Genomic DNA, 13157 nt, shown 5'->3' on the forward strand with positions numbered 1-13157 from the left:
TCTCTTGATAATGATCATGCATGTAAGGTTATTGAGATCCAAAGGCCAATCTCTGTAGTCAAGCACTGGGAAGCTGAAACAAGATCTGACTATACTGGTGATATATTCTAATGCCTGCCCTAGATGCTTGAGACCACAGATAGTAATAATCCCAATGGAATAAGTACTTAGAAGTGTGGATTTCTATTTTTCTGTTTATACATTCATATGGCAAAGAAAATGGCATCACATAAGTGTGCTCTAGCTAGAAAAACTATAAGCAGCAATAGAATAGGATTGTGGATACAAAAGCCTGAGTTAAAATGACTTGTCATCACTCAGCATGGTAAGGGAATAAACTTTTCAAAGTACATCCTTGTAGCTGAAGATATAATCACCTCGATGTCTCTGACTCAGTCTCAAGAAAGCTCATAAAAGATTGAAGTACTGAAGAGGGAGGGGTCACAGCCCAGCACCATACAGAGGAGTAGCATGTGGTGCTATCATATTGCACAGAGAAGACAATAATTGAAACTGAATGAAGTCATGTCAGCTAAAAATGTCAAATGCAGGAATTTTCATGTAATCTTTTAGGCTACAGTTGCTAGTATAAACAGACAAAAACATCTATGAAATAGCATCCATCACAGAGGAGCCACCCATTCTTCCTCCTATAATATCGGAACCGCATTAAGGTCTATCATCAGGAACAATTTTGTGTTTGAACACAAAAATGTTACTGGACAAAAATAGAAAAGATAACTTTGTAGTTAACTTTTATTTTTAAGAACAGCATTTGGTACAGTGAAAAAATAAAATAAAGTCATTACAAGATTCAATTATATAAGTCACTTCAGAACATCATCAATGGTGATGACTTACTAAACCAAACATACAACAGATTTCACCTTTTTCCCTGTTGTTTGGTGACACAAATGTTTTTATACAGCAGAGGCTGGCCATTTTGAATAGGATGAAAATCTTCCGTATGTGTTGCCTTAATATCTTTCCTTCCTTCATACACATAGGCAGCTCACAATGCAGGGTACATAGCATAAGAAGCAATTCCACAGTAGTTGTTCTGACCTCTGGGAAGCTTCATGTAGCCTTTTTCTCCCCATCTTTCACCATGGCTGAAAGAAATCAGATTTTCCAGTTATAAGAAAAGAAACAGTACAATGGATTGTTACAACAAATCCCCATTTGAGAACTGAACTACAGGCCACCTTAACAGAAAGCATCAGAAAATCCAGATGGCCAACTACCAGAGTACCAAGAATTATCTCATAAAAGACAGTAAAAGTCACAGCATGGAAAATTGGGATGTCCTTCAACCAACAGGTTGTTCAGAAATAACAATTAATTGAGAAACAGAAAATCAGTGGCACAACTATGATATTGGGTCTCATGGAAATAAGTGATAAAATCTAAACTCCTTGGCTATATGTTATATGTTAGTTGATACAGCCAAAGACAGAGATCAGCCAGATCATGTAAATGTAACTTCTGGAGTATGATTCCTAGTTCCACTTAATGCTAGGATAAGGCTTCTAAAGCTAGAGCTTCAGATTAGGGCCCCCTTGGACTTCTTCAACCGAAAAAAAAAAATCCTGCCCAGCACCCATGTAAATGAATTCACAATCCTCTGTAATTGGATCTCTGGGGAAAATGGTATCTTCTGGTATGAAAAAGCATCTGTCCCACAAAGAATTCATTCATACAAACACATAACTTACAAATAATTGACAATAATGTTTTGTAAAGATAAGATGTTTTCCCAGTCAAACTCTAATCACAGAAATGAGGACATAACAGGAATGAACTGCATAAGCTTAACACCAAAATAGAAAATTCTAGGATCAGAGAAATTTGAGCCTTGTACATGAGATGGGAAAGCACTGAGAAAGACAACTGATATCAATATCACACCCCCCCACTCACAAACACATAAATTTGAACAACAAAAAAGAACATGTTCCTTTTTCAATTTAATGCAACAATACTTTCTGTGGCTAGTATCTAAAAATCCAACTGCCAATAGAAAATCCATTCAGATCTTAAAATCAAGTAACTTTCACAGCGTATACCTGTTCTTTACCAGCCAGTATTTCCTGTTCTCTGACTCATGGCCTTCATAACCATAGCCAACCAATAGTAAGCCATGGTCAAGAGTATCCTGTCTGCACTTTGGCTCATGATATATACCTGAAAAATAAAATCAAGGGAATGAAAGATTCCAGAAAGCTGACCATGGGGACAACAGGAAGTGAAGCATTTTCTAATTGGACTAAAATGACAAAACATACTTCCTTATACCCATATAAGATGATATTTTGACATCTTACAATTTTACTAAGATAAAGTCATTCCAGGAAATCATAATTGAGCATAAATTACTTAATTCAAGGTACTCTTTAGAGTTCAGTTCTAGAAAGGCAACTCTATACCTTAAGATACACCAAGCAGAGAAAAGTAGAGTAAAAAAAAAAAAAAGCTAAGAAATAATGATAAATAATGAATTACTCATGTGGATTGCAATGTCATGTCTCAAAGTTCAGAGCTGAGATGGAAGGAAGGACCATCCAGAGACTGCCCCACCTGGGAATTCATCTCATATACAACCAGCAAACCCAGACACTATTGTATATGCCAGAAAGAGTTTGCTGACAGGACCCTGATATAGCTATCTCTCATGAGGCTATGCCAATGTCTGGCAAATACAGAAGTGGATGCTCATAGTCATCTATTGTATGGAACACAGGGCCCCTAAAGAAGGAGCTAGAGAAAGTACCCAAGGAGCTAAAGGGGTCAGCAACCCTATAGGAGGATCAACAATATGAACTAACCAATACCACTCCCCTCCCTGAACTGTGTCTCTATTCGCATATGTAGCATATGGTCCTAGTCAGCTATCAATGGGAGGAGAGGCCCTTCGTCTTACGAAGATCATATGCCCCAGTACAGGGGAATGCCAGGGCCAGGAAGCAGGAGTGGGTGGGTTGGAGAGCAGAGCAGGGGGAGGGCATGGGGGACTTTCAGGGTAGCATATGAAATGTAATTGAAGAAAATATCTAATAGAAAATGAAAAAATGTCATGTCTCATAGAAGCAACATACTTGATTAGTGCATGGATAAGCAAAACAGCTAGTACACATCAAATCATACACAAAATTGGACATCAACACAGCAAAGTGGTACTAGCATTCTTCATTAATATCTAGAAGAAAACATGTTTACCTCCTCGATATGAATGAAAGGATGCATGTGAACCATCAATTGCAACAGCAATGGGTCCATGGGTTACTAGAGCTTGCAGTAGAGCTTCTTCATTCCTTGGAACAACATAAAAGCGGGTGACCTTAACAACAGAACGTTCAGGACGGTACCTGCAGTGTTTTGCCTATAAAAGATAAAGTTACAAGACTTGGTGACTTCAATCTACCCTCTAGAGAGCATAATTCAAAACCATAACACTACACTTTGCAATGGAACACCCCCATATCTGTGCTTTTACACTGATTCCTAGGCAGTGAAATATGATGGAGATATTTGGAGCTGAAAATCAGCTCTCATGTCTTCAATGACATCTCTTATCCATAAGAGAATTTTATGGTGCAGAACTGTATTATATGTGGAATGGTTTGCACATTCTTCATGTGCACAAAAACAGTAAACACAGAATCAAACAACTATACAGTGGTGGGTACTGTAATGGCAGCCCTGATGGGGCACAGAGAAATTCTACATTCAGTGTGAGCTCTGAATACAGTGTATTTTTCTGATATTTTCCCCTTGCCCAACCTGAACTATGACAAGATAAGACATTCACTTACCTTTGCTTCATATGGATAGGTTGCCTCAGCTTCTAGACCTCCATTGTTCTTCACATATTGGAAGGCATTATAAGGTCTGCCTCCATCACAGCCCTTGGTGCCATAAGATACTGAGCAGTCCATTAAATTCTGTACACTCAGTGGGATCAGTTTGCCAGTTTTCTTGAACAGCTGACCTTCTATGCACGCAGTAACAGAAAAAGCCCAACATGCACCACATGATCCCTGAGCAGGGAAAAACAGAATGCCATATACAAAAAGCAGTTCCATACTTTATCAAAAAAAGGTAAACTATCAGCATTTGATGGGTGCCTAGGTAAGAGGGGTCAGTCTCCATAGGGTGGTGTCTAATGCAACAGTGAGTAGCCCAACAAGCACACACATATAAAGCTGTGATCTACTGTACTGCAGGTGTGATAAATGTCATTTATGGAATAAATTAAGGCTGGAGAGAAATACAATGGACCCATAGGTGGAGATTCAAAAGTAAGTAAGGCCCGGAAATGATATTGTACATATATGGGCTTATAATTGCTAAGGAATGTATTAGGGCTTCCTCATTATTTGGGACAACCAAGAAACATTTGTTACTAGTAACAGAATGCTGAGTACCTGTGGCTTTCAGGTTATAGAAAAGTATTAAGTGAACTGCATGTCATACCACAGTCAAATAACACAGGCATACCAAAAGAATATTGTATCCTAGTAATTTGGTAATACAGGGATGTGATGCTGTTATACCTGGTTTCGCACTGGAGTCACATAGCCTTCCTTTCTCCAATCCAAAGTTGGGGGGATTTTGGGGTTGCGTTTCTGGATGTGTTTCCCATTTCTTAGAGGAGGAGATGAGCTTTCTGTCATCATTTTCATTTCTTCATCAGTCTTCACAGAAAAGAACATCGAGACTCCATTTAAACAATAAAACAGCAAAGGCAGAAATGTGAATCCATTTAAGTCACACTCACCATATCACCAAATTCATTCATTTCTATGGTGAAGTTGTTCATCCACAGGCCATTCTCCACAATGTGCTGTTTGATCCATTTCACATTTCCTTCCCACACTGCTCTCCTCTGTTTTTCTTCCTCCTGGAAATAAATGTAATTGATGACATTTACTTCTGATTATGCTTCTGTCCTAGCTGACCATGTAGACTAACTGTTACAGATATGCAAAGGCCATAGAGAGGGATCTCAGGGGTACAAACAAACCACTCTCAACACTCTGATGAACAGGCATGTGGCCACCGTGTGTTCATCCTATGTTACATTACTACCACAGGTAGATGTGGCATCTAAGGCTACTATTATATCCATGAAAACTCAATATGAGTGAAAATCTCTCAAAGGGCACTCTTTGTGTATCTATGTGACCTACTGGGCTGTATGTTCTGTCATTGCTCCTCTTCCACTCCTCCCACTCGGCATCCAAATTGTAATCAGGTGCTGGAGCAGCCAAGGCCACTCCCAAACACAGGATGGACAGGAAGACAATAGGAGTCATGTTCCAAGTACCTAGAGAATAAAGAAAACCAATCAGAGACTATACCAACCCTTATATCCATGCTGGAGAAAAATATTCTAACTACTCTGCCAGATATTTACTCAAAGATTTTGGAAATAGCTAAATATTAATTGGAACTAAAAATGTTCTGGATGGCCTTTAGTTTTAACTTAAAATTGTACAGCATGTGGGCAAAGTTCTGACATGTAAAATGGCATGCACCGCAAATTTGCATGATCAGAGAGATTACCATGGACATCAAATTTAAGAACCTACATATCTAGGGACTTACAACATTTATCTGAGAATATGTAGTGATACAAAATTCTTATGTAGCAATGTAGCATGTGATTGTAAGTCAAAAGTTTCTTCTGGACTTAGGGCTTAGATTGTATCACATTCAATTTTAGTAGAGAGATGGAGATAAGTTTATTTGAAACATTCCCTTTTCAAAGAAAATATTCTAGACTTCCCTCCTTAGAAAATAAAGAGAAGACAAATGTTACTAGGACTCTCGTCTACCTTGGGACATTGCTATACTTTCATTACTTCAGTGAGAAAAATCTCACATGGGAAGGATACTGGAAGCCAATGCCACCAGGGATGATGAAGTAATACATAAAGACATTTTATCACTTCATGGTCAGGTCAAGCCAGGTTTCATAAGCCATGCCTCTTCTACTTTTTGGCCAGAGACATGCCACCTACTATTTCCTCTGCATATGACAATCTTGAAAATGAGCTTTTATCTAGTGGCAATATTCAAAAATTAAATATCTAGGCTCAGGGTGAGATGAACATGCACCTACTATGCATGTACTAGCTGTCATTCTCTCTGACCATTACCAGATATGCAATGAATTGGAACCCATACAAACCTGGATCCAGGTGTGGCTTGGATTCCTCTCTGACTTCCCTCACCTCCCCCACTTCCACACAATGGGGCTGCTGAAGTTTAGAAGATATTCTGATTTATGAGGGCCTGCCTGATTTTCCAAGGAGTCTCTCAAGGCTTCCTTCCAGGAAAAGTAGAGTCAGGGCCCCACCTCTGATGATTGCTTCTATCTTGGTGCACTCCACAGTCTCTTCAGAGGTTGCTGAGTTGTCAGGATCTGGACCAGCAACACCTCACTATGAGTTTAAATACCAAGTCAGCCCACCTCATCAACCTTTTCCTTCTACCAATTGGCTATAAGGGTCACTGGATCAGGCCTCCAGGCTTCTACTGAAATCTGATCTTCCCTGTCCTGGAGGGGTGGATGTGGGCTTCCTTTAGTGTAATATAGAGAATTGAACTTATGGACCTTCACAGAGAACAGTACAGAAACACCTTTAGGCTATGCAGTCATTTTATCTCAATAGTACCTCAAAATGAGAGTTAGAACATTTCCTTAAAAAGCTTTGATGGTCTCTGCCTAGCACTTACTTTATAATGAGAGGTTGGTTACCACCATGAAGTAGGCTGAGTCAGCATATTCTACACTTGTATTTCATGTTTAATATATAGGTATATTGGGATTATATGAGAACACAGACCATAACATGCATTCTTTCTGGTGTCACAGAGGAACACAATTAGTGTTCCTAAAAAGCCTAAAGTTGCAGGGTAACTATATAGAAAGTGTTCTTCAAGGCTAAATACAAGGAAGGAAATGAAGGCCCTAGTCCATGTGGTCTCATGAAACTATCTGATGTTTCTCTAATTAAGGTTAAGTTGAGTAGCCATTACTAACCACCATCAGACCTGTCAAGGTTTTGATTCAATGACACATATATTATCTAAAATTTCCAATATTACCATTTTAAGTAAAAATTACAATGGCTTTTGCGACATCATCATTGGTATGCGAACATCACTAAGTATATCTTAGGAAAGATTTCACCTGCTTTCAGAAAACTGTGCACACAATGATCTTGTAATCCCTGTCTTCAAGCTCAGCATTAGTCACATTATTTTCTCTGTTTAGGGATTTGCTTTCTAACATAGGTGACGTATTTTTCCTTATGGTAGCCATGATAGAGGTAATTTCCACTGTACCATTATTGAAAAGGCAAGTATTAGGAAATAAGTTAGTCCTCAGTATGGACAAATTACCCTTCTCTACTCAAGTTACATAATTGTATTACATGGACACACCACATTCTGTTTTTGTGTTCAATGTGGCATTTTGTTGCTTCTTTTAATCAAGGAAATCATGTGTGTTACCTGTCTACTCTACTCACTATACCCAACTTGTACAAAATCTAAACTTGACCAATAAAATTTTAAATATAGGATAAATGGTGAAGAATAATTATGCCATAAAGTGTAATGCAATATTAAGACTGTAAGTCTTTGAAGTGGGTAATTATCACTTTTTACTTAATAATACCTGGCGTGCCACATTCAGAGTTCTGAGTCTCTGCCCATGATATCAAGCACATCCTTGTACTATCCCATTTCCGTGAAGTATCCTGATAAGTCAGGTCACTACAAGTCATTTTTGTTATCTGATCTCCCAAGGTTCTCTTCCTCCACAATGAACAAGATAAGGTCTACTCATCCTTACCTGTCTGTAGTAATCATCTTTAACATTTATCCGGACAGATAGCCTTTCAACTTTGATTCTGTTTTGCTGCAATACTTCTCCATTTTTAGATCCCCAGCTTCCATTTTGACTTTGAACTCTGTTATATAAATGGACAAATGTTGAGTCGGCCAACTGTCCCCATTTTATTAGCTTTATATATAATAGTCCTTAAGAAAGTGTTCCTAGTTATAACCCAGTGAGTGTCACAGGATAAGTTCTTCTTAGGCAGCAGCTAATCATTGTATGAATTATTGTCCATTTTGAACAGGCACCTTCATCAAAACATGATTGCCTTCTTATACAGCCTTAGGGATCTCTCAGAAGCCCTCAAGTATCAAATGTGATCAATAAATCTGATTGTAGGTCACCTGAACTTTTTAGCTGCTCTGTCATGACCTTGATGTTATTTCCCCACACTCTAAAGGTAGCTAGGACCACTATTCATCTGCATCCTTCACGACTGTGAACACTTACATGTATAAATTTTCTCATATAAGGCAACTCATTAACTTATCATATGAGGTCAGGATCAGTGGCAATTTCATCCCTGAGATATAGGAAAACATAAGTTTGTTTTTTCTTCATATATCTCTCACATAATACACCCTGACCAAAGCACCTTCTCTCTTGATCCCACCCACTCACCTTATTCCCACCTCCTATATTCTCTGGGTCCACTGCTCCTCCCTTTCCATTCATAGAAGAGTAGGACTCCCAGAGATATCATCTGAATACAGGGTAAGATGCAATAAGACTAGAAACAAATTCTCATGTAAATGTGGTACAAGGCAAACCAAGAGGAGGAAAAAGGTCTCAGGAGTAGACAATATAGACAGAGTCATACCTACCCCAACTGTTAGGGGTACCACAAAAGCCTAAAGTGAATTAAAGTGCATGTATGCAGAGGGCCTAGTGCAGACTCATACAGGCTCTGTGATTGCTGCTTCAGTCTCTGTGAGCCCCTATGAGTCCTGGCTAATTAATTCTGTGGTCCTTGCTCTCTTGGTATCCTTGAACCCTCTGGCTCCTGCAATCCTTCATCTCCTCTTTGCTGGGGCATCAACACTTCAGCCTAATGCTTTGACATATATCCAAAATATGCTCCATCATATCACAAGGACACTTGCTAAAGTATGTTCATAGCAGCTTTATCCATAATAGCTAGAAACTATGAACAGTGTTGATATTTCTCAATAGAGGAATGGATAAAGAAAATGGTTTGTTTACATAGTGGATTATTACTCAGCTGTTTATTTAGACAAAAACAACATCATGAAATGTGCATGAATATGTATGGAACTAAAAGAAAAATCATTCTAAACAAGGCAATCCAGATAGAGAAAGACAAATAAGGTACATACTCACTTATAAATGGTTATTAGTTGTTAAGTAAAATATATTCACACTACAATTCATAGAGTCAGAGAGGGAAAGTGTCAAGGACAGCTCCACAGGGAGCACATGCATCTTCCTGGGAAGGAGGAATAGAATACATTATACCAGTGGACAGGAGATGAATAGGGACAGGAAGAATCAGGTGGAGAAGGAAGAAATGGAGGGTGAAAGAACAGAAAAAGATGACTGGAATGGTGGGGGGAGGCATTTGGAGAACAATATGAAAACTTCAGTGCAGTGGAAACTTCCTAGAACCTATAAGAGTATCCCTAGACCCTGATATAGTTGTCTCTTGTGAGGCTATGCTGGTGCCTGGCAAACACAGAAGTGGATGCTCACAGTCAGCTATTGGATGGAACACTGGGCCCCCAATGGAGGAGCTAGAGAAAGTACTCAAGGAGGGGTCTGCAACCCTATAGGTGGATCAACAATATGAACTAACCAGTACCCCCGGAGCTCGTGTCTCTAGCTGCATATGTAGCAGAAGATGGCCTAGTCGGCCATCATTGGGAAGTGAGGCCCCTTGGTCTTGCAAACTTTATATGCCTCAGTACAGGGGAATGCCAGGGCCAAGAAGTAGAAGTAGATGGGTAGGGGATTGGGGGGGGAGGGTATGGGGGACTTTTGGGATAGCACTTGAAATGTAAATGAAGAAAATACCTAATAAAACAAACAAACAAACAAACAAAGAGTATCCCTGGTAAGAATTTCTATTATAGAAAAATACAGAGCCTGAATCAGCCATCTTACGTAACCAGGCAAGTCTTCCAATGATAGGACTAAGACATAAACTTAGCCTCAAACCCTTTATACACAACTGTCCTGCCTGTTACACAGGACAAATAGTTTGGACCAGAAAAGAAATTCCTCCTGTCACTTAATAGTCAAAACGCCAAATGCACTAAACAAAGAAAGAATATTAAAAGCAATTAGGGAAAAAGATCAAGTAACATATAAAGGCAGACCTATCAGAATTATACCAGACTTCTCACCAGAGACTACGAAAGCTAGAGGATCCTGGGCAGGTGTCATACTGAACCTAAAAGAGCAAAAATGCCAGCCCTGGCAACCATGATCAGCAAAACACTCAATTACCATAGATGGAAAAAACAAGATATTCTATGACAAAACCAAAGTTAGACAATATCTTCCCAAAAATCCAATCCTACTAAGATCTTATGTCTTTTTATAGGTGAGTTGAGTCCATTAATATTGAGAGATATTAAAGAGAGATGACTGTTGGTTCCTGATATGTTTCTTTTTGTAGGTGGCTTTATGGGCTTGTGGCACTCTGCTTTTGACTTTGTTGTGAGATGCTTAATATCTTCTCCTTTCTTTAGTACAGGTACCTTCTTTGTGTTCGAGTTTTCCTTCCAGGTTCCTCTTGTAGGGCTGGGTTGGTAAATAGATACTGTTTGAATTTTTTTCCTAGAATATTTTGATTTCTCCATCTATGTTGATTGAGAGTTTTGTTGGGTACAGTAGCCTGGGTTGGCGTTTGTGTTCTCTTAGAGTCTGCATGATCTCTGACCAGACTCTCCTGTCTTTCATAGTCTCTGTTGAGAAGTCTGATGCAGTTCTGATCAGTCTATCTTTGTATGTTACTCAGCCTTTTTCTCTTGCAATTTTTAATATTTTTTCATTGTTCTGTACATTTAGTATTTTCATAATTATGTGACAAGAAGATTTTCTTTTATGGTCCCATTTATTTAGTGTCCTATAGGCTTCTTGTACATTCATGTCCATCTCTTTCCTTAGGTTGGAAAAATTTTCTTCTATGATTTTGCTGGAGACATTTTCAGGTCCTTTGAGCTGGGAATCTTCATTCTCCTCTATTCAGATTATTCTTAGATTTGGTCTTTTTATTGTGTCCTGAATTTCTTGGATGCTTTGGGCTAGAAGTTTTTTTTTTATATTTTGAATTTTCTGTGAGAATTGTGTCAATCCCTTCTACACTATCTTCTATACCTGAGATTCTCTCTTCTATCTCTTGTATCCTGTTGGTATTACTTACATCTGTAATTCCTGATCTCTTTCCCGGGTTTTCCATTTCCTGGTTTGCCTGCATTTGTGTTTTCTTTAGTGTTTCTACTTCAACATTAAGGTCTTAGATTGCTTTATTCAATTCCCTCCCTGTTTACTGGTGTTTTCCTATATTTCTTTCAGTGAGTTATTGATATCCTCCTTAAAGGACTCTATTATCTTCATGAGATAGGATTTTAGGACAGATTCCTGATTTTCAGGTGTGTTGGTGTATTTAAGGCTAAAAATGTGAGAAATTGTTAAATATGCTTCAGTTTTTCTGTGCTGTGATTACTGTGGCAGTTTGGAAGGAAAATTTGCTTCACCAGATGACTCTTAGGAGCAGCCTGAGTCTTTAATTATACACAATCAAGCATTCAACTTCACCAGACCCTTAGATCATTCTTGGGAACTGAGGGCTGACACCCAATCTTCCTCCATAAATATTCTACACAATAGTCTTTACTGAAAGATAGCATTTGATGTTGGGTAGTAGCTATCTTAGAACACAGAAAACATGTTACCTACATTGAAAGAAGGATGGTTTTCAGATGATATTTCTGTAGTCACCTTGACTTATTTTTATGACTATGATGATAAGCTTTTTTTTCTTTTTTGACAACTTGACACAATGTTGGGTGACCTGAGAAAAAGGTACCTCAAGCCAGAAATTGTCTCCTTTAGACACTTCTGTGTACATTTTCTTGGTTAATGATTCATAATTGAAGACTAACTTCACTGTAAACAGTGTCACCATGGGAATTTGGTTCTGTGTTGTATTATAAATTGTGATAAGGAAGCTATGGATAGGGCACCAGCAAGAGTGTCCCACTGTAGCCTCTGCTACATTTCCTGACGTCATGATAATTCCTTGAGTTCAAGCACTGGCTTCTACTGATGATAGAATATAACCTACAAGCTGAATAAAACCCTTCCTCCCAAAGTTGCTCTTGGTCATGGTGTTAACCACAGCAATAGCAGAGAGTCAGGCCAAGGCCTAAATAACCACTATGCCTCAGCAATATGCAGATGCAATAATCAACAGCAGCACTCCATTTTATGTACTGAGAAGCTTCCATTCAAATAAAGTGTTGGGAAGTAAAGACACTATTTTTCCCCCACCGGAATATTCTCTTTATTTGGGGAAAATGCTTAATTTGGATTCTGAGAATTATAATTTTTAAAAAATCATACTAAATGGAACAGAGCAAAAATTGTATCCCATAGAGCATATTTTCTAATAAAAGGTATCAAATATTCTCTTAAAAATAAAACTCTCTTCCTCAAAGTCATCTCAGATATGTGCTTCAGTATACGTCATCTTTTAGATATGCACTTTAGTATAAATATGTATTGTTTTTATATATTTAATCTGCTACATCAAGACTTTCACCTTTTGTTGGCATTATTGATACTTTAGTTAGTCTTCATTCATTAAAATCAGAACGATTTATTACTTGAGATCTAGGAAAATTTGTTAGATTTTGGTTAAACTACTTTCCTTAGTGCAAAAAAAAAAATGCTACAGTGTCTTTCCACATGAGACATAAAAGAATTGACACAGGGTATAAATATCATCTTCCAACAATATTTGCTCTAAATAGTTGCCTGTACAATCAAATACTTTCCAGTGAAAGTTTATATCATGCTTCCTGGATCCAATGCTCTACCAAATATTATTATATACTTTTTGGATAAGTATAAAAGCATATATAGTAAAGTAAAAGTTTATGCCATAATTTATAAGAGATTATGTCCTGGAAATGCAATTAAAAACATTTAATTAAATAATTGCCTTAGCCTTCTCCTAAACATTCATTAAATTTTCCGTATTCAGAAATCCTCATATTGTATA

At 38.1% G+C, this 13157-nt stretch overlaps 1 protein-coding gene across 2 annotated transcripts; it reads right to left on the reverse strand.

The window, feature by feature from the left end:
- Positions 1–738: 738 nt before the first annotated feature.
- Positions 739–6429, reverse strand: LOC110308303 (cathepsin 7). Of its 2 annotated transcripts, none has more exons than XM_021180754.2 (8): positions 6194–6429; positions 5190–5326; positions 4778–4900; positions 4554–4694; positions 3813–4037; positions 3217–3379; positions 2067–2184; positions 739–1112 (listed from the first exon to the last, which is right to left on the reverse strand). In XM_021180754.2, exons 2-8 carry the CDS (start codon positions 5313–5315, stop codon positions 1013–1015), a joined length of 996 nt encoding a protein of 331 aa, XP_021036413.1. In that variant the 5' UTR covers positions 5316–5326; positions 6194–6429; the 3' UTR covers positions 739–1012. The 2 variants fall into 2 exon arrangements, with proteins under 2 accessions (XP_021036413.1, XP_021036414.1); XM_021180755.2 differs by having other exon boundaries at positions 6362–6423.
- Positions 6430–13157: the final 6728 nt, after the last annotated feature.

This window comes from Mus caroli, chromosome 13, assembly GCF_900094665.2.
Source record: "Mus caroli chromosome 13, CAROLI_EIJ_v1.1, whole genome shotgun sequence".
Lineage (NCBI taxonomy): Eukaryota > Metazoa > Chordata > Mammalia > Rodentia > Muridae > Mus > Mus caroli.